General features: G+C 47.2%; 7 protein-coding genes across 7 annotated transcripts; 6 read left to right on the plus strand and 1 right to left on the minus strand.

The window, feature by feature from the left end:
• Positions 1-372: 372 nt before the first annotated feature.
• Positions 373-2,241, plus strand: F5J12DRAFT_823722 (dienelactone hydrolase family-domain-containing protein). The gene is made up of 11 exons (XM_051745409.1): positions 373-413; positions 466-544; positions 592-604; positions 650-809; positions 869-895; positions 946-1,067; positions 1,121-1,156; positions 1,215-1,268; positions 1,323-1,458; positions 1,515-1,606; positions 1,677-2,241. Exons 4-11 carry the CDS (start codon positions 656-658, stop codon positions 1,929-1,931), a joined length of 876 nt encoding a protein of 291 aa, XP_051601066.1. The 5' UTR covers positions 373-413; positions 466-544; positions 592-604; positions 650-655; the 3' UTR covers positions 1,932-2,241.
• Positions 2,242-4,525: 2,284 nt separating this feature from the next.
• Positions 4,526-5,353, plus strand: F5J12DRAFT_719221 (heterokaryon incompatibility protein-domain-containing protein; the record flags this gene model as incomplete). The annotated part of the gene is made up of 1 exon (XM_051741158.1): positions 4,526-5,353. A coding segment is annotated over one exon (828 nt), but the record flags the coding sequence as incomplete, so codon positions are not given.
• A 2,387-nt stretch (positions 5,354-7,740) lies between these two features.
• Positions 7,741-8,932, plus strand: F5J12DRAFT_39593 (uncharacterized protein). The gene is made up of 5 exons (XM_051739218.1): positions 7,741-7,845; positions 7,900-8,210; positions 8,262-8,318; positions 8,364-8,503; positions 8,564-8,932. The coding sequence occupies exons 2-5, from the start codon at positions 8,067-8,069 to the stop codon at positions 8,781-8,783; spliced, it is 561 nt and encodes a 186-aa protein (XP_051601068.1). The 5' UTR covers positions 7,741-7,845; positions 7,900-8,066; the 3' UTR covers positions 8,784-8,932.
• Positions 8,933-9,538: 606 nt separating this feature from the next.
• F5J12DRAFT_718989 (uncharacterized protein) lies at positions 9,539-9,712 on the minus strand (the record flags this gene model as incomplete). The annotated part of the gene is made up of 1 exon (XM_051741144.1): positions 9,539-9,712. A coding segment is annotated over one exon (174 nt), but the record flags the coding sequence as incomplete, so codon positions are not given.
• A 6,750-nt stretch (positions 9,713-16,462) lies between these two features.
• On the plus strand, positions 16,463-17,125 carry F5J12DRAFT_891582 (uncharacterized protein; the record flags this gene model as incomplete). The annotated part of the gene is made up of 1 exon (XM_051747502.1): positions 16,463-17,125. The coding sequence occupies one exon, from the start codon at positions 16,463-16,465 to the stop codon at positions 17,123-17,125; it is 663 nt and encodes a 220-aa protein (XP_051601070.1).
• A 435-nt stretch (positions 17,126-17,560) lies between these two features.
• On the plus strand, positions 17,561-19,559 carry F5J12DRAFT_782011 (uncharacterized protein; the record flags this gene model as incomplete). Its single annotated transcript, XM_051742660.1, has 9 exons — positions 17,561-17,689; positions 17,938-17,991; positions 18,046-18,094; positions 18,183-18,283; positions 18,358-18,382; positions 18,630-18,792; positions 18,868-18,994; positions 19,107-19,224; positions 19,414-19,559. 9 exons carry the CDS (start codon positions 17,561-17,563, stop codon positions 19,557-19,559), a joined length of 912 nt encoding a protein of 303 aa, XP_051601071.1.
• A 1,414-nt stretch (positions 19,560-20,973) lies between these two features.
• On the plus strand, positions 20,974-23,442 carry F5J12DRAFT_39951 (heterokaryon incompatibility protein-domain-containing protein). Its single transcript, XM_051739237.1, has 2 exons — positions 20,974-23,056; positions 23,117-23,442. Exons 1-2 carry the CDS (start codon positions 21,329-21,331, stop codon positions 23,270-23,272), a joined length of 1,884 nt encoding a protein of 627 aa, XP_051601072.1. The 5' UTR covers positions 20,974-21,328; the 3' UTR covers positions 23,273-23,442.
• Positions 23,443-23,974: the final 532 nt, after the last annotated feature.

The following is a 23,974-nucleotide window of genomic DNA, read 5'->3' on the forward strand; positions in this document are numbered from 1 at the left end:
CAGGCGGAGAGATGAAACCTGCAGGGTGCTATTCGCCGATTTTGCTCACTAAGATTACATAAGTAACGGTAGGTAATAAAAAAGTGTGGAACTCTCTATCTTGGAGGGAGTAACTCTCAGAAGCTGTCGCTCAAAGGTGTAGCTTCCCCGAGCTAACACTCAAAAGGTACGTAGTGGATTTAAATACCATCCTAGGTCTCAAGATCAATCAAAGGAATTCCTGTATCAGGTAAGCAGATTGTGGAATATGCACGGGTATGGCGATGGAAAGTCGGAGGCCACGTGTCAATGGGTTTTCGCCTGCGATAGCGGGGGTAGGTATGTACCGTTCCTATATGATTTGATCAAGCCGTGACCGTTAGGCAGGGTGCGTCTCGATAAATGTTGTTGTTAGGTGGGCTCTGCGCTTTCAGGTATTCCCGGTGCTGGAAATGTAACGGCTCTGACGCTGAACAACATTTCTAGGGAATCCAACTCGCCGGCAACTTGTTTATCCCTAAAACACTGCGGAGCAGAAAATGAACACCGTTCACTGGGTCCAATCGTAGGACAAATTGGTATTGTCATTGAATATAGTAACACCTGGCGCAGGTCGACCTGATGAGTGAGTCTCTGCCTCGATATGGCTCCAGGTACCAACGAACAGCAGCTAGATATGACATTGCTAGCGGGCTACCGGCTCGGACACAGGTTTAGATTTGAACAAACACACTACAATTCACAGCGGTATTTAAGGGTGAGCATAGCATTCATTTCACATCTCAGGTCAACGCACAAAGTTGAGATGAGTTGCTCCGATTGTGTCGCAGGCAAGTTCGCCAGCAGCCTTCCATGTACCTCTCGATAAACTTACCATGCTCGGCTCTAGGAAAGCAGTACTTGGGTTCTCCCCAGGGTTAGTTCGACCAATAGATGTGCTATTCCTTTTTTCTGATCAGCATGAAGGCAAAACTGAGATTCTCGGAGGCGTATCTTGCTATATAGGCACTCCTACGGGCGAATACGACAGCACGAAGGCCTTGATCCTTTTGACGGACATATTCGGTGTGAAGTTTTCGAACAACTTAGTACTTATTCCATCCGATTACATCGTTTGGCGTACATTAATGGGACGCTGTAGTTGCTCGTTGACGACTTCGCAAAGAAGGGCTACTGGGTGATTATATCTCTTGTCATTATTTAACTCCGCCCACTCACTAATAGAGAACCTCTAGACAATTGCCCCGGACTATTTGCACGGCGATCCCGCCCCTCCCTATGCTTTCAACGTACGTACATGACTGTCCTTGAAACTGAATCACTCATTCAATGTAGCTGTCCAGAATCCCAAGTTTAACGTCCAGGCTTGGACCCAGAATCATACCCCCGAAGTTACCCGGCCCCCTATCGACAAAGTCATACAAGCGTTGAAGGGCCAGGGGGTGACCTCTTTCGCAGTGACCGGATACTGTTTCGGTGGTATGTTCTGCCCTCAACGGCTACTTCGGGGTCACCTAAAAAACCATGCTGTTTAGGTCGCTACGCGATTGATCTCGCATGTGATCAGGTTGTGGACGTCATTGTTGTCGCTCACCCTTCGCAGGTTGTGGTTCCGACCACCTTCGAGGTGCGTTCATAAAATCCGTCTGGTTCTTTTTTCCGGATTGTCCTTTTCATTCTTCTGGGTCTCTGCCTAGACCTTCGCACAAAAAGCCAAGGCACCATTTCTGCTTGAAATGGGAAACGAAGACAACGAAATTTCTGTGTCCCAGCAAGAAGAAATAGATGCCATCCTTGGCGGCGGCAAATACGCTCCCGGATATAAACGCGACTGCTGGCCTGGGTGTCCCCATGGGTTTTCTGTTAGAGGAGATATGTTGGAACCCCAGCAATTCGCCGGCAAGGAGGGGTCGTTCATTAACAGCACTGCGTGGTTGCAGCTGTATTTTTGAGGGGTGGGGTGTCCGCCTCCTGACACTGCCAATGTTCTAGGATGATTTGTAGTATAAATTGCGCTTGCATGAGTGAAGTTTACGCGGGCCAACTAGCTTCTAACATATTAAGGTCCTGCGAATTGATGGTGTTGTTCTGACAGTCCTTTATCACAAGGTATTGAGCACTCGCTTCCTGAACTGACGACGTATCCAGCACATCTGGCGCTTGTCTGGCACATGCAATACGGGAAGGATTTAATAAATGTTATTTGAGTACTCTCGCATGGTTTCTCTACTCGTGATGCCCTATTGACTGCATGGTCTCCACAGAATCTGATGTGCAACTGGTGCATTTTAGCTCGGGCACAACCAATGCGTTGGCATATAATAGGCAGCCGCAACCTCAAGACCGCCCTCGGACTATAAGAGCAAGAGGCGAGCTCTCTGAGGAGGTCCTACAGTTGCCGAACTCAAATGTGTATTCGAAACAGGAGCTTTACCTAGCACTTCGCACTTGTTTCGTAGACTATCGCATGCGGAGGGATTGTAGTGTCGCCGCTCGCCGCCCCCTCTCCCAGAGCTAATTGACAGTTATCGATGATCAAAGGCACCCTCCACGGAAATCCAGCACAGCAAGTCAATCTATGAGAACCAACTTCACCGTTGGTGAATCAGGGACCCACCGAGACAGCGCCCCATGAATCCACCGGAGGTTTCAGTTTCCCTGGAGGGCACCGGTCAAAAGCTGGAAAAGGCGATTACAAGTTCTAGTTAAAGAGGGCCTTGGATTGCGTTTTCTTAAGAACAGACTTGTGGTCGCGGACATTGCGAGCAAAAACGCAGAGGAAGCGTTTGCATGCATGATACTTCGCGAACCTGGGGAACTCCAAACGATCACACTCACTCCAGACTTCTGCAATACCTTCAGAAACTGCAATCCCGTATCACAATGCATGCTCACGTTGTTTGATTCCAAGACCGCGCCGGAAGGACTGTTCACAGTCTACTCACTCAGCGCACAGGCAGTTACAGCCAGTAGTCAACAAATTGGACTGGTCCAAAGTGTAGTTAAGTGTATCATCCGAGGCGGGCGGACGCATCCGCAAATGCCGACATCAGCGCGACCAGAACCGCATCCATTCCCGCTGGAAATACCTAAACGAACGGTCTCTGCGGACAGGATACCATGGACGATGGGTACTTACTTCCGTGAAGCAGATAGTTTTTAGGTGGGAACAGAGTATTTGAACACAAGCACGTTCATCCCTCGTGTTTCGATTCACATGTGCACATGTCAGCAAAACGGATCCCAAGCGGCTCACAACGTTGGAAAGGAACAGTCACCAGGATCGTCGCTGTCTGGTGGGAGATAGGTGACATAGAGCGACTGGCGGTATCAAGAGGCAGAAGGTGGATAGGGAACCCGACGTCCCATGTATACTGGTGTCAATGCACTGAGGGCAGCGAAGTTGTGAATAGCTGGGAAGTGACATGGTCGAATTGATTGAAAAATTCGTTTGACAATCCTGGTATCAAGAAGACCGTATGTGCGTACCAGTCAGATGGAGCACTATTGTGAAAATCCGAGGACAGAATTGGCTGCAGCCCAGATAGGTACTGAGTAGTTGAGCACACGTTTTATAAACCAGCCGCGTCGATTATCGGAACTTGGCGATGTCCGTTCACTTGAAAATGTTCCATGTATGAGTCCCACGGAGTGCCACCCGTTGCATGCATTTGACACTCTGTTGCTTGCAACCCTCCTATTCGAACATTCGGTGCTATGGACCACACCTGCTGTGGTTTCCTACATGTGGAAATGTCAGCTTCTGCTACCGCGTCTCTATAGCGAAGTGGATCGAGGAACCTTGGGTTCTTAAGTTTACATCAAGCAAGCTGGTACAGCCTACGAGGAGTCGGCCAATATGGGGCTCGTCCAGCGAGCAGCGTCGGTTCCTGCTCTGACCAATGTATGTTCGTTTTCACGTCGGCGGGAAGGTCGATGGCGACAGTGGGTCACGTTTCCCTCGAGCGCCCTACACGGGACTAGATTACCGCCCAATTCCAGGGTTATGAGACCTCGTACGCACACATGGGTGCATATCATATACTTTCAGATGGCATGTTCAGCGTGGCCACCACGGGAACCGGCTGGCTCCGCAGTTGACCCTAGACCAAGTTCTGCTCCTTCAGTCCTGCGGCTTACCAACTGTGCTGTAACCTGTCAGAAAAAGTCTTTAGTCACATTTGGTTTGGAATTGAGTACATACTTTGGCGGCTGTTACGTATCGACACAGAGCGTGGCCTGCATCCAGAGGAGAGTTAAAACCTCCCAAGCGCCCCTACCGATCCGAGCAGTGATGGTGCCTTACTTTCTGTCTGCCGAGTATCACTAGAGTTTAGGGTCGAGGGCCAAGCTGATACGCATGTGCCATTCCTTAAAGCTTGCAACGAGCAGGTATCACACTGTGCCTAGTCCCCCCTCCGCTCCTCGCCAAACTGATAAGTAAAGCTCACCGTGCTGAAGAACCACCCATCTTCCTGGATATCCTAGACAGTATGTGTGATGGCCAGTAATTTTGATCCAACCTTGACTTGTTAGCCCAAGGAAAATGAAGTTTTTGAACGTTCAAGTCGTGCTTGACGTAGACAATGGCATTCAACGGGCCGGATACGAGACCGAGGTCTTCACGGAGCTTGATGACAAGACGACAAGTTATGTCATATTGTCACATCGCTGGGGAGCAGAGGTGAGTTATAAAGAGATGATCAGGCTCATGAGGATGGAAGAACAAGAGAGGGAACAAGTTGGGCAGCGCGGCGGCTACAAGAAGATCGTCGAGAGTTGCAAACAGGCCATGAAAGACGGTTACAGGTGGTTGTGGATCGATACGTGTTGCATTGACAAGCGGAGCAGTGCAGAACTCTCGGAGGCGATCAATTCAATGTATCGATGGTGCCGCAACTCACAGAAGTGCTACGTGTACCTCAACGATGTCGACGAGCCAGCCCTTCCTACTGAACAAGACTTCAATAGGTTTGGGAGGTCCAACGGTTGGCCAGAGTGGTTTTCGCGAGGCTGGACCCTTCAGGAACTCATCGCTCCGACGCAACTTGAATTCTTCAACACAAACTGGGTATCCATTGGCACTAAAGAAGACCTGACATCCACCTTGGAGGAGATTACGCGCATTCCAAAGAACGTTTTAAGGGACAAAGAGGCTTTCATGAAGACCGAGTTCTGGGAACGTCCACCTGTCGCTCATATCATGTCTTGGGCTGCTGGACGGAAGACGACGCGTGTGGAAGATCGAGCGTACTCACTTTTGGGCCTTTTTGGCGTGAACATGCCAATGTTATATGGGGAAGGCTCGAAAGCGTTTCAGCGGTTACAACTAGAAATCATCCGGGTATCTGGGGATCACAGTATATTTGCCTGGAATCCAAAGGGACAATTTGGGGCGCATCAAGGTGTCCTAGCAGATGACCCGAGCTACTTTCGGGGCTGTCACGACATCACAAGAGTGGACGCCAACTTCTTCGGAGAAGTAGAGACCTACATGCGCCACAACGGCCCAGTCAGCGTGGATGAAGATAAACTTGGATCGTTGGAGCGCGGTGCATACTCCCGTCAATTCTCTGTATTTAATGTCACCAACGTGGGCATCCAAGTCTGGTTGCCCATCTTACCCTGTGGCGGTATCTCTGGTTACTTCACGGTCATATTGCCATGTCTTGACCGTTATGGAAACCTGATTACCATCAACCTGGAATCTCGCGGACTCGGACTTAGCTCTGGCAAGTGTTTGGGTCTTGCAAATATTCGCGACGTATGCCCAGAGTTTAGGTCGCTTTATCTCGCTTACGCTCAAGACGCCGAGCAGAAGTGCCATAAGATTAGCCTTGATGACAGGCGCACTTCGTGGCATGGCTTCACCCGTTGTGGCACCTTCCCATGGGAGGTCACCGGCGATACTGTCACACTCTCATCCAGGGGAAACACTTTCATTGTCTTAGTCTATGCCAACAATGACGTCAGATGTCGCTTCGCAGTTGGACTGGGATACTACCTTGGTAGACCATGGGCAAGCATTGTCTGTGATGAATACCCTGCAAATCAGGAGTTCTGGTCATCTTCGGGGGCACACTTTGCTCAACAAGTATATGATATTCTATGGAATGCACCGATCGAGAAGTCCTATTTGCGTAGCACTATGAAAGGCGTTCATCTTCCCCGATCCATCTGGGATGCAAGGATTATTGTTTCAAGCGCCACCGACGTGATGATTGACATCGAGCAATGCCCTGGTTGTTGCACTGGGCCACGTGAATGCACACCTGTCAGTACTTTCATCCTGTCTGTTACTTAGTGTTCGGATCTAACCATTCACATAACTATAGTTGGCCGACCACCCATGGGTACCGTGGACATCACAAAGTTATGGTTCACATGAGTTGGAATTGGGTGGGCAATCTGCACGGCTTCACGAATGTATTAGTCAAGGGGTTGCAGTGAGCCGTAATGTTCATGTATCTTTGGACCAGTGGCGAACCTGACACAAACAGCTGGGTGACTATGGCGACTACTCTTCCAACGACAACTTCAAACGTCGCGGCAACATATTCGAAGATCTTGTTATCGATCCCACGGATTCCATTTATCGCCCTATTGTCTCTCGTGTATCCAGCTCCAAACGTGTGCGACGTCATTCGGAGACTCAACACGACGTCGTTGTGGTATCTCACTCCTGGGGAGTAAACCTGGCATTGTATCAACCCAAGGCTCTCTCACTTCCCAACGACCAAAAGTTCGAGCTGCTGCTGAAAACCTGGGCCACCCGTTTTGCGGGAAACCGTCTCGTGACAACGGTCATAGAATGTTCAGAGTTCTACAGAGATGATCGTGAGGGAAGACGGGTGGACGTGGAAGGTGATGAGTTTATTCAAGCATGGTTCTTAGGTTTGTTTTGACCTTGAGTGTCAGACCCAGCATCGAGGTGCGGCGATCAGTCTGCAGACCCACGCACCTTCATCCCCCTTTGCATCATTGAAAAACCACTAGCTTGGCGTAAAGAACCAGCTTGTGCATTGCGAAGGCAACAATTCAAACATATTAGGTGATTCCTTCATAAGTAGACCATGTTGCATCACATAGCTGATACTGTGTTTGGACTGTAGGGAACACTTTTACGCCTTGGCAAATCTGGTACCTTCTATCACCCTGTTTGCGAGCGTTAAATATGTCTGAATAATTGTCTGCAGCACCACCTTGCCGGAGTCTAGGCCCATCACAACTCCGCGGTGCGTTGGACAAATGTGTAGCCACAAGCATGCCCTCATGATGACAGCACGGCCAATAGAAGACGAAAGTAGTCGACTTCTCTGCCACGCTCGGTTTAGGTTGCCTGAAAAATTTCGTATCCCAGGCTCGTCACAAGTCCGCGGTATGTTGGACTCAACCGTGTGAAACTCACAAGCACCCCCTCATGATAACAGCAGGACACTCAACAGAAGGCAAATGGAATAGTCGACTTCCCGGCCACGTTCGGTTTAGATCACCTGAAGAACTTCGTACGTGCTCATTGATTCATAGCTCAGTCTGTTCATATTATTGCAATGTAGGTTGGCGAGATAACGTTTTTCGAAAGGCTCCGTTCGATAATAGAAGTCCAGTTGTGCGGTCAGTGCGTCGTAATACCAGGGGTGTTCGTCGGCAATCTTACGCCACAGCATAGCAAATAATTTACCAGCGCACCTTTTCAATCCGTCATCTGTCAGTTCGGCGGTAACACGGAATCTATTTGAATGTTGACTTGAGCCATAGCAGAACCCTGTGGTAGTGGCCCCTCTGTTATTCGGCAAGTGGTCCTCTGGCGAGAAACGAAAGACGCGGCGTGTGGTACAATCCATATCACAAACTCTCAGCGTCGGGGTAAGTGTTGTACGTCAGCTACAAGGAGTCGAGGCCGATACTAATCAGAAATAGCTACTTGATCACATCTGTACTTCCTTCCTTGATACGTCCAAGGGCAAGCAGTGAGTACTTGTTCCTCTTCTCATTGTTTCCGCATTCTACCATGCCCTGTGTCGTGGTCCCAGGCGAACAGACCAAGTAGGCCACACTGACCACGATGTGGTTAGTAGTATCCTTTGATGCCAAGTAGCCCAACTCCTGGACACTACACACAGGTTAATGTCCTTTCTACGGTGCGGGAGATAGAGGTACTTCAAGAAAAACTCCAAGCAACAGAAGACGAAGATGAACACCGAGCGCTGGAAGAGGATATCACAGGAAAGGCGAGGATACCATTCAAGCCGTCGCTTTTTGGAGCTAATTGTTTGTTATAGATTCTGTGGTTCTATTGGCGTGGCATCCGTTCAGAAGTGGACCAAATACTGGCCAAGGTAAGCCATCGCTCGTGTTTGTATGTGTCATTTGACATCTTTCAGGTCAAGAATTTCACTCGGGAAGGAACGAGTACTAGGATGATATCGGACGTTCCTACTCACCGGGATTTAGGTGACATTGCGGAGATTATAAAGGAAAGCCGACGGATGGAGCTGGACGACGATATGGCTCACTTGCAGCGGTAAGCCACGCCATTCAGCCTATGGGGTCGACACGAGTTACTGAACATCCATTGCTCTAGGATCATGCTTGATGCAGGCGCAGGCATATCGAGACATCAGTTATGGCTTGCCAGCCGGCCTGCGGGGTTAGCCGGGTTGTCAGGACTTCCGGGAGGTAACCCTATTCTCGGTGCTCAAGAGAATGTTTCGAGCATAAGCCCGGAAGCGCCCTCCACTTCAACTGCACTAGACGCTAACAAGAGGAGATTTCGACTTTCCCTACGCAGGTTCAACCTGTAGACGAGGACGGCGACGTCGATGGGGACCACAGTGCCTCATGCGATGTCAACTGAGCTCGAAGGCCGAAAGCGTGCGTCTTTGTTGTCATACCGTAAATGCATATCGAGTACATGTACAAACCGCTATACCCCACTGTAGATTGGTTGTCGACGAACTTCGCATGAGTAGCAAGTCATCTCCGTCATTGAGAGACTGTGACGCCGAAATGGCGACACCAAGGGCTTTACCAACTCCAAATTGCCTGAGGGAAGATTCTTTATAGCGGTGACCCGCCTTACTAGTTCACGCAGCGTTCGCATGACCCATCATGCACAAGATCGGACCTTCCTTAATCAGGGATGTCTGCTCTTGTGTCCGCTTACTTGAAAGCGTTCCGTGCATTAGTCATACATGGTGCCACCCATCGCATGCATCTGATGCCTCTAGGAACTCAATCCTCTTGTTCATCAGTGAACCAGTAGCCGACGAAACCAGAAAACACCATTGTGTTGCCGAGCAACCAGCTTTGACTGGATTCTACCAGCCAAAAACCATGTATAGCTCCATTAGGGAGATATTGGCCTCAGCATAATCTTGTGTTAGCCAATGTCTCCAAAAAGGGTTTATCTATTATGGCATGCACTTATCATACTATGATGCAGTCGACAAGTCCAATAAAGTCCTCAGATCTTATCAATAACAGTCTGGTATTGATTGCACATAGGATAGCATCATGGACAGAAACACTTGTGAAGAAGAGAACAGAGGATCTACTATCACTGGTAGCTCAGGATGGCATGAAAGGTCTCTTTGTCCACAAAACTATTGATGTAGAACTCACACTCCACATCCAGACAGTTGTCACATGTCATCCCCCTAGGGGCCTTGACACCAAACTTTGGGATGATCTGAATGACCTGACATATGCTGTCAAGAGGAATGATATCACCAAGTGGCTGGCCATCAGATCAGAAGTGTTGCTGAACAAGGAACATTTCTATTTTTGGGGAAGGAGCAACAACACAGTAGTGCAGGTTGGAGAACTTGAAGAACTTGACATAAATCAGGGGGGGGGGAACATGAGGTCACAGATGGGCTGCAAGATTGCTTGCACCTGAGCCACAAGGTAACCTGCAAAGAAACTCAGTAGAACTCATTATCAACACTGTCATTGACCCCATGTAGTCCATTTAGTCACAACATATAGGTAGCCTGCATGCCAAAATGCCAACACTTATATAGACCCTGCAACAGGCCCATCTAAATAGATTAGCCATGACACATGGACAGGCCTGAGGGCCTATAGTGAGAGCAACATATGTACAGGCCCATAAGTGCAATTCCACAACATATGGGAGGGCCTGTGGAGGGTAAGGATGCTGCAACATATAGATGGGCCCATGACCAAGTAAATATGCTGAGCTACTGTAAGACATGGACAAGCCTGTCAATGGTAGGGTGTGCCCCAGTCACAATATCAGGATGGGCCTGCCCATCATATGCTTTATAGGGTCACAACATAAAGAGGAGCCCCTCTATGATAGATTACAGAGTTGGCAACATATGGAAGGGCCCATCTTTGGGATAATATACCCCTGTCACAACATATAGATGGGCCTGTCCATAGCAAGATGTATGCCTGTTGCAACATAAGGATGGGCCTGTCAGTAATATCATTGACAGCATAACAACACATAGATGGGCCCATCTAGTAAGATATGCCCCTGTCCCAGCATAAGGATGGGCCTGTCAGTAGGCCTAGAGGAGAATATGGTGGACTCATGTGCATGCCTGTATAGTTCCCTCCTCATTTTTCCACCCAGCCATACACACTATGCACATTCCACAATACCTCCACATCTCCATTGCAAAGTTTCAGACATACTTGTACCCATACTTGGCTGCAATCCTGGGAACCAGGATAAATTGAAGACTGGGAAGTTGACCTCATACAATCACACCTTGCTTTTGTCTCTGGTGTGGGGCCTTCCTGCCCATTCCACCATTCTGCTATATCTTCAGCTGCAGCCAATTGTTCCTCCATCAGGTCATCCTGAATAAAAGCCATCAATGCATTCTGATACTGTTGGATCTGCTTGCTTCCATGGGTATCACCTTCTACTTTCATTTTTGCAAGCTTCTCCTGTATTTGCTCTTGGTACAATTCACAAACCACTGCCTGCACAGAGTATTTGTAACTGGATCTAAGGGTAATGTGGGGCTTCTTTGAATGGAGGGGCTTTTTCAACCAATCTTGTATTAGCTAGAAGGGTGCTTTGAATTCTGAATCAGAACTTTTAGAGCATACCTTGCACTTGGTCTGGACTTTGCTCCCTCTCAACTCCTTGTTCCTGTCCAATCACTGCATATCCTCCCATATGGATAGCAGAACTGCAGGCTTCTTCTTCTTCCCTGCTTGCCTCCATTCCTGGTGTCAGCACCCAAGGATCTCCAACTCTTCCACTTCAAACCTTTCTTCCTCCCTTTCCCCCACATCTGATGGTTCTATGTCTCACTCACCATCAGCATCATCTCTTTCCATCTGATCCCAGGCATCTGATTCATACTGGGACTCTGTGGAGTATGATGTGGTATGATGTATAATGGTGTATAATAGATGGTTGGCTACTAGGTTTTTTTGTGCCCTTGTTTGGTCTCAATGCATTTCAGTACTAGTGTGGTCATGCCAAGGAATTTGTTTGGACCTCCATGAAGCGACTGAAATATCCAAGCAGGCTGATCTCTTTGACAGGATCCTGCCCAAAGGCAGATTAGCTCTGGTTTGCATCCGGGCTGTCAGTTGGCTTGCCCAATCATATCCACACTTATATTGATACCAAACACCTCGTTTCACCTTCATCAGCTAATATAGCATCCAAATTCACCATCATAATCCAGGCAAAGCACCCAGGTAATGTTGCAGCAGGAAGGGAATGTGTGGGCAGGGATTGAGCAGTAATAAGAAGGCAGCACCATGCATTGTGCAAGGCCAGTGTAGTTGCATTTGTATTTATGCCCTGACATGTGTTAAGGTACTGACATCGATAGAGCTAAATGATAAAGTGACTTGCACTAGTGGTAGCATTTCTAACAACTGACCTCATACTGTGAAATCAGCAACTGCCAGATGGCCAAGGGAAGCACTCAAAAGGGTATGAGAATGATTGGTCCTACCCTGGGCCATTGGGTGAAGCAGCTGGAAGTCAAGACTTGGAAAACTGGAGGTAGATATAGATCACAATTGGTAGAAGTCACAATCAAACAGCCAGATCCAACAACCCCTGTCCACTCTCCCTGATCCTCACCATCCAGGCATTCAAGGTCTCACTCCCACAAGTACTTTGATGCATGGGCAGATTCAGCCTTCAATGGACATGAAAGCATGAGCCCACTGGTCCAGCAACTGATGTTACTGTGGAAAAAGGTATGCAGCAGTTCACCAACCCAAAAGTGGACCTCACATGGTGTGTCAGATGCAGAATGATTACATCTGCAAATGGGTTCCATGGAAGGGGGAGTTCTTGAAGATACTCCTGGAGCTGGAAGCCTCCCCAGAGCCAAGGAACTGCACCTGGTGTGGCAACAACAGGGTATACAGATGTCCAGATTGCTTGCATCAGCCCCTATTCTGCACAGAATGTTGCCAGAAGAGTCATGAGAGCCTGCCTGTCCACAGGATGCAACAGTGCACAGGGGACTTCTACAAGGAATCTGCCCTCCACATGGTGAGAGATCAGTTGGTTGCCCAGAATTACATTCACATCAAGACCCACAGACTGGTGTTCAGTTGCACCTAGGACATGGCAGAGCACCCTGTCCCCATGCAATTGCACAAGCCCAGCAAGCAGCAGGTGAACCTCTGCCCATGGATAATCAAGAATGGGAAGATGTGGAAGATATCAAAGAAAACCCAAAGCACCTCCATCCTCCAGTGGGGTCAAGATATCTCACCATTGTGGATGTCACAGGTGTTCATTTCATTGTAGTGAATTGGTGTGAATGTGAGACTGCAGAAACCTGATACATACAGTTACTCAGAGCCAAACTATTTCCCTCAACATTTGAGAAGCCAAGCACCACATTCACATTCACGGTTCTGGATGACTTCCTGAGGGACAACCTGGAATGTGGAACATCCAGCATGAACTATTACAGCAAGTTGCATTGGATCACATCCAGTGTGTTTCCACATCTCGTTCCAGCAAGATTTGGTATTTTGGTTCCAAGTGTTGGAATGTCTGAAGGGTCAATCAGGATAGATACTGTGAGCTTCTACAGGTTGTGCAGAAATGGCAATACCTCAAGCTACTGAAATGGAATGGATTCCATGGGACAACCAGGTCAGCAGAGAAAGGCAGACTGGCATTATTTTGCACAGCATGCCCCCAGCCTGGAATAGATGTTGATACTGATGAGGATTTGGACCAGTAAGCAGCTCCAATAATGCAATCCTCATATGCTGACCTTCTCCAGCTGGCAGTTCACCCACACAGTATTAATGGATGGAAACTTTAAAGCAGAACACATGCATGAGTGGAAATCCAAAGATCAGGTGTGGTTGATGGATGGACTAGGTTATATGGTGACCAATCCACACTATGCAGACTATTTGAAGGCCACTCCACATATTGTGGAGGTATGAATTCATTCAACCCATGCAAAACATGATCTGAGCTCAGGCACAGAAATCCACCTGCAACAACCACAGAGCTATCAGTCAGGCAAATGCAGCCCAGGGAAAGCTTCATGTGACTGGAATTGGGGTGACTGCATGCACATGGCACAGATGCTTTTATCTGCTGTCACACACTAAAGGTGTTTGGTGAGGTGGACTGTGGATACAGCTGATGAATGGAGATGAAGACCATAGCCCTCATGCGAAGAAGGACAGCCAGGAATGTTGGCAGTCATCCCTCACACAAGAACAGGTCATCAGTGCCAGAGAAAAAGAAAGGGAGTGGGTTAAGTGCTGGCTAAAAGTCTTAAGTGCCTGTGTACAGCATTCCAGGTTCTCAACATATCTCTGCCATTTCTGCAGATATTGAGACCATTCCCACACTCGCTTGTAGTGCTCAGCCACACAATCTTACCTTTCCAAAATTGGAAAGGATTTGCACACTCCACATGTTTCTACAGCACTCCCTCCAAAAGACACTCATTTCACTAAATTCTTCTGATATGGCTGCCTCTACATCAATCATTTTGCTTGTCCCCTTTGCTAGGGACCATGGCTACATATATCTACCAGGAGTTCCTACCAGGTTCTGTCCTGAAGCATCCTGGTACATCCCACCCTCATCTGTGCCCTCTCAGCCCATCCAGCTTGGACAGCATGTTCTTTTTGTCAGTATGACCTCTAGGAGGACATTCTTTGGTCACCTCAGGTCTGTCATTTGCTTGGAAAGGTCTTATGTGGTCATTTCAGTCTCTCCAGTCCAAGAAGCATATGGATCCTTCCTCCCTGCTCCCTGCAATGTCTTCATACCAGTCTCATCCATCATTCTTCCAAGATTGTGACAGCTACAGTATAATCTACTGTTCCCCACTCTCCCTGATCACATCCATGACTGAGTATGATGCACATCTTGCCTCCTTGTTGCAAGATACAGCAGAAGACACTCCCCCTTCATCCTCTCTTCCAACAGAGCCTCATTCATGAAGTTTTTATTTGCTTCCCTGAGAGGATGGTTTGGGGGGGAAAGTTGCAATCCCCTATGCTCCTGTCACCCCACAGACCCCCAAAGCTTGACCCCTGTTGACATCTGACTCACCCTGTCCACTTTTGGATGTACTATATTGGCATTAGATCAGCACTGCCTCTCTGTCATCCCACCTTGGCCTAGAAGTGATCTCTTCAAGATGTGACATGCACAGCCTCCCCCTAATGCAATTCCAGTGCACTTTCCCAGTTCCTGACATTACTTGACTCATACTTTGACATTCTGACTGTCTTTGACTCACCTATTGCCAATACATTACCAATCTTTTGACTTTGCTTAGTGATTCTTCACTTTTTGGCTTGCCAATCCTTACCAGTGCTTACCAATGCTTTCCAAGACAATTAACCATTGCTTACATTCCTTACTCATCAGTTACCAATCACTTACCAAGTGTTTGCACCTTGTTTTCCAAGGGCAACACCTCTGTACTGTATATAAATTGCTGTACTTAGATAGCAAAAAAAGAAGATGTCAGAGAGCCCCTCTTGCTTGCATTTTATCATCACTCAGTAATTCATTCAGCAGCTTTGATAGTTGAGACTTTATTAAAGGTCTAACTATCGTCTACTTCGCTTATCCTTGTCTATCATCAATATACTCTGCTCCAAGCCCTCCCTGAGCTCAGTGCAGCTTAGGACATTCGAATTAAGTCATCATCCATCCTTCTATAGGCTGACAGCAGTCTACCCTATCACATTCTCTCACATTCCTGCTTCTTCTTCATCAGGAGCACCCCCAACCCTCAGCACTCATCTTTGAGTGTTGTAGCTTGCAAAAACCCTCCCAAAGAACAGGTTCTACCATCTAGGTACTGCATAGGCACACCACCACTCACTCTTTTTGTCTTTTGTGTTGGTTTTGGTTGGTTTTCACCACTGAACCACACTTTGACTCACAGCACTCAAGACACAAGTATGTGTCAATGTCTTTCTGAGATAATGCACCTCTCAAGAGCCAATCTGCAAGCTCCCATTTGCTTTTTGATGCAAAAGGGAAATAGATATTTTCAGAGTTGCAGATAGGAGCATATTCATCCATCTCCATATGATGAAGAAGGTTCATGTCATCTGCACAGCTCACAGGTGGATTTGGGTGATAGACCCTCTGGCAATGGTTGATCATAGAGACTCAATGTGGTGAAGAGACAAAACTGGAGCAGTTAGTGGGGATATTACCATTCTCTATGAAAAACACAGTCTGCACATTGCCTTCATTATCCTCAAAAGGGTTGGGAATATTTGTATTATCAGTCTCCATGAAAAATGTGGTCAGTGTGTTGCCTTCCTCATCCTTGAATGGGTCGGGTATATTGAAAGTGTCATAGTCATTGCCTTGTGGTTGATCTGTGTGCAAAAAGGAGGAGCTTCTCTAATGCCCTGGGTTTGTACACACAGGGTTTGTACACATACCATCCTGTGCTGCATCCTCACCTTCACTGTAGTCATTGCCTTGTAGTGGATCTGTGTCATCAAGGTTCAGAAGAGCTTCTACTTCCCAACATCCACATTGGTGGTCACTAGTGTTGGAGTGAAATGACCCCTGTCCTTACTTGGACTTAGGCACATGATCATGTCGCTTACATAAGCTGTTAGAGCGCACCCATAGACTAGTAAAATTTACCTAGTCCCTCAGTAGCTTGACAGACTACTGAGGTTCCCTACAGATTCTTCTCTGGGTTTCCCCTCTGCAACCCCACAAACTTCTTCAACTAGAGAGATGTAGAATTACATCATTGACATCAGGAAATTCACAGCTACAGCATGGGCAAAAAAGTTGAGGGTCTGCAGGGCAGTCATAGGATAATACAATTGGGGGTGGTGCAAGTCCTGCCATGGTCATAGAAGGCATGGTGGTCAATGGCATTGCTCAGCTGCTGAGAATGCCCTGCACATTAGGGTTAGGGTCAGTTTAGCTCCATTCTCTGCCTCCCTCCCTTCAATTTCAGCTTAGTTTCAGCTGCTCTTGCCCCTCTCATCACCAATGTCATCACCCACAGAATATCTCAGTTCAATTGAAGTACCTTCTTCTTCCTCTGTTGTCCTTCCAACTATATTGCCTTCATCTATGAACTCACACACTCATCCATTCCAAATGAAGGTGCAACATGACACTATATCCAATGGTTTTCCAAAGAACAATGGTCATGCCCATCAGAAATGCAGCTTTGTGTTTTCTTTGCCTTCAGACAAGTGCTCTTGCCCATCTAAGAAGGCAAGGAAAATCTTGACCTCTGTGAGTACTTTGTGCAAATATCCTCACTGGAATCTTCATGCTCGCAAACTAGATATCAGCCAAAGAGATCAAGAGGTTGATGATCTTCACACCCTTCATATGTTACAGCTTGCCCATGCAAGTTGTGAGGCCTTTGCTGCACAAGTCAAATTACACCTGATGCAGATTCACAAACTCAATGTTATGCACACAATTGCCTATGATGAGTATGAAGAAGCCCTTAAGCTGCTTAGGACTGCAGATTGCCAAGTTGGCAAAGTGCAACAAACCATTAGCAGCAGCAGGACAACCATCACTACTCTTTCATCTCTCAGGCTGTCCCCTGTCCCTACTATGTTATCTGAGTCATTTTTGGATGGCATCTCCATCAAGCACAGCACCTCAGCCTCTCCTGGTCCACTGGATGTGTAGATTTATATTCATCTTGATTTCATTTCACCCTTTTCCCTGTACTTATGTACAACAATACAATGTGACTGGCAAGTGACTGGGCAATAAATGATATATGATTTCTAACATTAGCATGTAGTTTGAGTCATGTGTGACACATGATATGTAACAAATGAAATGCCAGCCATCCTTCCAGAATGTTGAGAACCACAGCAATGAAAATCCTAGATCACACTGTTTGCAATCACCCTACACATCCAAATATCAATCTCCTCCATAAGGTCCTTTCATTCCCAATGGGATTTGGGGTGGGGCCAGATAAAATCTGTGAGTTCCCTGTTTTCCTCAAAGAGGTCAATTGATATCAAGGGGCCCAACCATAAAAGTCTTGCAAACCCACACTTTTCCCCAAGTCATCCTAGTTCTCATTGTTGGAATTGGTATGGCTACACATACATGCTTTCTTTTCCTTCTATATCCTGCTGGCTGAAAGACAAGGCTCACCCCAAGGTTCTCAGCCTCAAGGGCAATGCGCTTCTCGAACTAGGCCTTCCCAAGCTCATAGGCATGGATGTCCAACCACCAGTACAAATGAACCCACTGGCAGCCCTGTCCTGCCCTTCCAATCCAACCCATACAACTGACCACCCCCTGTCTCAGCTCTTGGACCTTTCTCCCAAGCAATCCCCAGTAGTGGAATCCCAGGGCCTTTGACATCCTTTGCAGTGGGCCTCCCTACCTTTGAGCCTGAGCATGCACAGTATTTTACTGGATTGCCTGCATCTGGTTACTCCTCCAGACTGCCCACTGAGGTCTCAATTGCACTATCTCAGGATTCATTGACCCTGGTGGATGACAGGCTGCAGGCCACTTCCACAATGATTGTGGTGAGCCCAATTGGTAGTATATATTCATGCCTACAATTCTCATTCATCTGACAGACCAAAGGAAAGGACATTGATGTCCTAGAGAAGCACCAGGGTCACCAAGGTCTGAGAGCTCCATCCCAGGAGCATCTCCAGCTATTTGGTGACTCTTTATATCCTCACACATATACTTCATGTCATTCATCTTGCAGCAGCTCCCTCACATTGGTCGCTCAGTCAGGTCTTATGTCAGTGTATTCTGATGACAGCAGACCACAAGTTCACCAGAAAGCCAGTGGCCCTTCAAACTGGTGTGAGTTCTCTGACAGAGATCAAGACATACTTGGTCATGCACAACTACTGATGATATATGAGATGGTTGTCAAGATTGGCTGGCCTGTAATGTCTCCAGGTGAGACTGCTTGGAGGTGATGGAAATCAACAATACATGAAATCCTTTTGCAAGCATCAGTGATTGTACCAGGAGGTATGGTATATCTTGTCTTGCATCTTACAGTACTTAATCCCCCCCCTGCAGAAGTGCTCTTGCCTACAACAGGGATAGAATGCTTGGTAAGGATCATTGACATGAATGCACTTGAGCTATACTAATTTAATATACTACCAGCTGATGAAATTGCCAACACTTTTTCATGCAGAATTGGCTGGAAAGGCCAGTCCTTATGCCAAGATGTTTTTCATGAATGATGATACAAGACTCTTCACAGACAAGGCCATTATTCAGTGGAAAAACAACATATGCATGCATATCACCGACAGAAGTGCTTTTGCCTCTTTTTCATGCATGAGCATGACACAGATGTAAGTCATACTTATGCTACATACCATTTGGACATTTACAATTGTTTCTCAGGGGAAAATTGTCCATTGGTACAGAAACCAACACCTCAAAGACTTCCACATTAACTTCTGGTATACTGCTGAGCTGACTCCCATGAAGGTTGGAGCTGCCAAGGATATACACACAACACCATTGCAGATGTGTGCCCTAACTGCTGTAGCAGTAAGTACATTTACTAATAACTTTTCAAAAGCTCACAGCTGTTAGTTGTTTTACACTATCAAACATGAATCTGAGCATGTCAGAGAAATGTTGCCACATGCTGTGTTCACAGGTGCCAAGTATTCACCCATATATGATGCATACTACCACTCTCTTCTCAAAGCAACTCAGAACCCCACTATCAGCATGGCAGTTAATCACCATCTGCTGTGGCTTCATCAATGCAGATTGTGAGTACTCTATGTATATTTCTATGAGCTAAATGACACACTGGACTAGGGAGAAAATGAAACCTGCAAATGTCTTACATTCCCCCAAAAAGTGACTGAATATGGTTTATATCCCCCCCATGCACAAGATTGCAGCTTATGAAAGCTGCCTCACAAGTACATCACATACTGTCATCCCCCCCATGACAGCCATACCCATTGTTCATCGAACTACATTGCATGAGGAGAGTGCATCAGGGAGTGCATCACAGGCCAGACCCAGCTCTTCTGCAAGCTGGTCCATGGGTGTCAAAGGATACAAACCATTTTCTTATGATTATACTTATGAGATGTAGCATCCATTTTGTATCTTTCTGCCTGCCTCCAATTCTTGATTGATTTGTCAGTGTCAATCTGAAAAATGAGTAGATGGATGGCATGAGTGATAATCTTATTATCAAATAAAATACAGAAGATAATGAGATCTGTGGATCTCATCCTGTCATTGTGTCATGGATGACAAATCTTGGTCATAGACTGTTTTCTGACTTGTCATAAGGTTTCAAAACCATTTTTTGTTCATGCTTGTGAATTACAGTCACAACTGGGCAGTGACAGGTTTAGACCAGCTACTGGTTTACTGATGTTCATGTTGGAGATATATTCTCCCCTGTCTTTTCACTTGCTTTGGTGCGATGTTTGGCTGCTTACATAATCCTTTAGAGTGCACATGTTTATTACACTGTTCCCTCAGCAGATTGTTCATTACTGAGGGTAAGCTTACCAGTCATTACCAGTATGTTACTTACTGATTCCCTGTAGCTGCCTACAGGTATATCTAATATACTAGTAGATTGTTCACTACTGAGGCTGCTTACAGCATCCCTTTTCTATAATTCAAACATTGGGTGCTATGGTCTACATTAGAGAGACAGGGAATGACAGAATTGCAGTCACAAACAGTCAGTGATGGGTTTAAACAGGTTTAAACCATTTTTTCACTTCCTGATGCATCTGCAGTTGTTCCCTACATGTAAAAAAGTAAGCTGTTCCCACTGTGTCTGTCAGACAGTTAAGTGAATGTATGACAAGGAACCTTTCTTATGTTGACATCAAACAAACTGGTATGACCTACATCTGGGAAACAGCTATGTGACACAGCTGTTAACAGCTCTTCCATGCTTGAGCAAGCTCTCTCATTGGCCAACAAGTGTCTTAGCAAGTCTTACGACAAGTCACTTCCAAACAGAGGCAGGTATAACCTGCTCACTCCCTCAGGTAGTTTTGCAGATGTATGAAGAAGTTGACAGAAATGAGATTTGCCTGGTGAATGGCATCAGTTCCTGTTCTAAGAGGCCTATATGGTCTCTTTCACTATGGATTCCTGACTGATGAAGGGGTTTTGGAATGAGGGAACCTCCACAGAGCACTTTCTCGTTGGCAAGGTCAATGGGAATTGTGAGCCACTTTTCCCTCGAAGGCCTTGCACAGGACCAGATTGCATCAGGAAGCGAAAAAATGGTTTAAACCTGTTTCAAACCTGTCACTGACTGGTCGTGACCACAATTCCGTCATTCCCTGTCTCTCTGATGACTCGCCACCCCGATTCCATCATTGTATCTGTCAACTCAGTAGGCCCCTGCATGCACATACATATACTATTGGCACGCATCTTCAGCGTGGCCACCACAAGAACTGGCTTGCTCCGCAGTTGACCCCGGGCCAAATTCTGCTCCTTCGCTCACGCTGCATACTTACCGATAATTTGTTCTGTAGTTTGTCAGAAAGGTATTTAGTCACATTTGGTTTGGAATTACAGCAAGTTCTTCGGCAATTGTTACGTACTTCGCAAGCGCCCCTGCCGACCTGAGCAGTGATGGTGCCTTGCTTTCTGTGTGTGCCGAGTAATACTGGTAGGGTCCAGGGCCAAGCTGATACGCATGTGCCATTCCTTAAAGCTTGCAACGAGCGGGTATCACGCTGTGCCTAGTCCCCCCTCCGCTCCTCGCCAAACTGATAAGTAAAGCTCACCGTGCTGAAGAACCATCCATCGTCTTGGACACCTAGGCAGTACGTGTGATGGCTAGTAATTTTGATCCAACCTTGACTTGTTAACCCAAGCAAGATGAAGCTTTTGAACGTTCAAGTCGTGCTTGACGCAGACAGAGGCATTCGACGAGCCGAATACGAAACCGAGGTCTTCACGGAACTTGATGACAAGACGACAAGCTATGCCATAGTGTCACATCGCTGGGGAACCGAGGTTAGTTATAAAGAAATGGTCAGGCTCATGAAGAGGGCAAAAAAGGAGAAGGAACGAGTCAGGCAACGTGACGGCTACAAGAAGATCGTCAAGAGTTGCAAACAGGCCATGAAAGACGGTTACAAGTGGTTGTGGATCGATACGTGTTGCATTGACAAGCGGAGCAGTGCAGAACTCTCGGAGGCGATTAATTCAATGTATCGATGGTACCGCAACTCACAGAAGTGCTACGTGTACCTCAACGATGTCGACGAGCCAGCCTTTCCTACTGAACAAGACTTCAGTAGGTTTGGGAGGTCCAACGGTTGGCCAGAGTGGTTTTCGCGAGGCTGGACCCTTCAGGAACTCATCGCTCCGACGCAACTTGAATTCTTCAACACAAACTGGGTATCCATTGGCACTAAAGAAGACCTGACATCCACCTTGGAGGAGATTACGCGCATTCCAAAGAACGTTTTAAGGGACAAAGAGGCTTTCATGAGGACCGAGTTCTGGGAACGTCCACCTGTCGCTCACATCATGTCTTGGGCTGCTGGACGGAAGACGACGCGTGTGGAAGATCGAGCGTACTCACTTTTGGGCCTTTTTGGCGTGAACATGCCAATGTTATATGGGGAAGGCTCGAAAGCGTTTCAGCGGTTACAACTAGAAATCATCCGGGTATCTGGGGATCACAGTATATTTGCCTGGAATCCAAAGGGACAATTTGGGGCGCATCAAGGTGTCCTAGCAGATGACCCGAGCTACTTTCGGGGCTGTCACGACATCACAAGAGTGGATGCCAACTTCTTCGGAGAAGTAGAGACCTACATGCGCCACAACGGCCCAGTCAGCGTGGATGAAGATAAACTTGGATCGTTGGAGCGCGGTGCATACTCCCGTCAATTCTCTGTATTTAATGTCACCAACGTGGGCATCCAAGTCTGGTTGCCCATCTTACCCTGTGGCGGTATCTCTGGTTACTTCACGGTCATATTGCCATGTCTTGACCGTTATGGAAACCTGATTACCATCAACCTGGAATCTCGCGGACTCGGACTTAGCTCTGGCAAGTGTTTGGGTCTTGCAAATATTCGCGACGTATGCCCAGAGTTCAGGTCGCTTTATCTCGCTTACGCTCAAGACGCCGAGCAGAAGTGCCATAAGATTAGCCTTGATGACAGGCGCACTTCGTGGCATGGCTTCACCCGTTGTGGCACCTTCCCATGGGAGGTCACCGGCGATACTGTCACACTCTCATCCAGGGGAAACACTTTCATTGTCTTAGTCTATGCCAACAATGACGTCAGATGTCGCTTCGCAGTTGGACTGGGATACTACCTTGGTAGACCATGGGCAAGCATTGTCTGTGATGAATACCCTGCAAATCAGGAGCTCTGGTCATCCTCATGGGCATATTTCGCCAAACAGGCGTATGATATCCTGTGGGATACACCTATCGAGAAGTCCTATTTGCGTAGCACTATGAAAGGCGTTCATCTTCCTCGATCCATCTGGGATGCAAGAATTATTGTTTCGAGCGCCACCGACGTGATGATTGACATCGAGCAATGCCCTGGTTGTTGCACTGGACCGCGTGAATGTACACCTGTCCGTACTTTCATCCCTCTGTATATTAATATTCACCACTAACAATCCACATAACTATAGATGGCTGATCACCCATGGGTGCCGTGGACATCAGAAAGTTATGGTTCGCATGAGTTGGAATTGGGCGGGTATTCTGCACGGCTTCACGAATGCATTGGTCAAGAGATTGTTGTGAGTCGTAATGTTCATACATCTTTGGACCAGTGGCAAACCTGACACAGCTCGGCGACTATGGTGAGTACTCTTCCGACGAAAATTTCAAACGTCGCGGCAACATATTCGAAGACATGCGGGAATTTGGTATCGATCCCACGGATTCAGTTTATCGCTCAGTCGTCTCTGATGTATCCAGCTCTAAACGTGTGCTGCGTCGCTCGCAGATTCAGCACGACGTTGTATCTCACTCTTGGGGCGAAAACCTGGCACTGCATCAACCCAAGGGTCTCTCCCTTCCTAACAACAAGACATTCGAGCTGCTTCTGAAAGCCTGGTCCATCCGCCTTGCGGGAAACTATCTTGTGACAACCGTCATAGAATGCTCAGAATTTTACAAAGATGATCGTGAAGGAAGACGGATGGACATGGGGGGTAGTGCGTTTGTTTAGAGCATGGTTCCCAGGTTTGTTTTGACCTTGAGTGTCAGACCCAGCATCGAGAGGCGGTAATCGGACCGCAGGCCAACGCACCTTCATCCCCCTCTGCATCATTGAAAAACCTCTCGCTTGGCGTAAAGAACCGTCCTGTGCATCGAGAAGGCAACAATTCAAAAATATTAGGTGATTCCTGCATATGTAGAACATGTTGCGTCATGTAGCTGATATTATACTCGGACTGTAGGGAACACTTTTACACCTTGGCGAATCTGGTGCCTGCTCTTATCATCCCGCCTGCGAGTGTTGAATATATCTGACTAATCTC

This window comes from Pisolithus orientalis, assembly GCF_024613125.1.
Source record: "Pisolithus orientalis strain OTSU chromosome Unknown F5J12scaffold_10, whole genome shotgun sequence".
NCBI lineage: Eukaryota > Fungi > Basidiomycota > Agaricomycetes > Boletales > Pisolithaceae > Pisolithus > Pisolithus orientalis.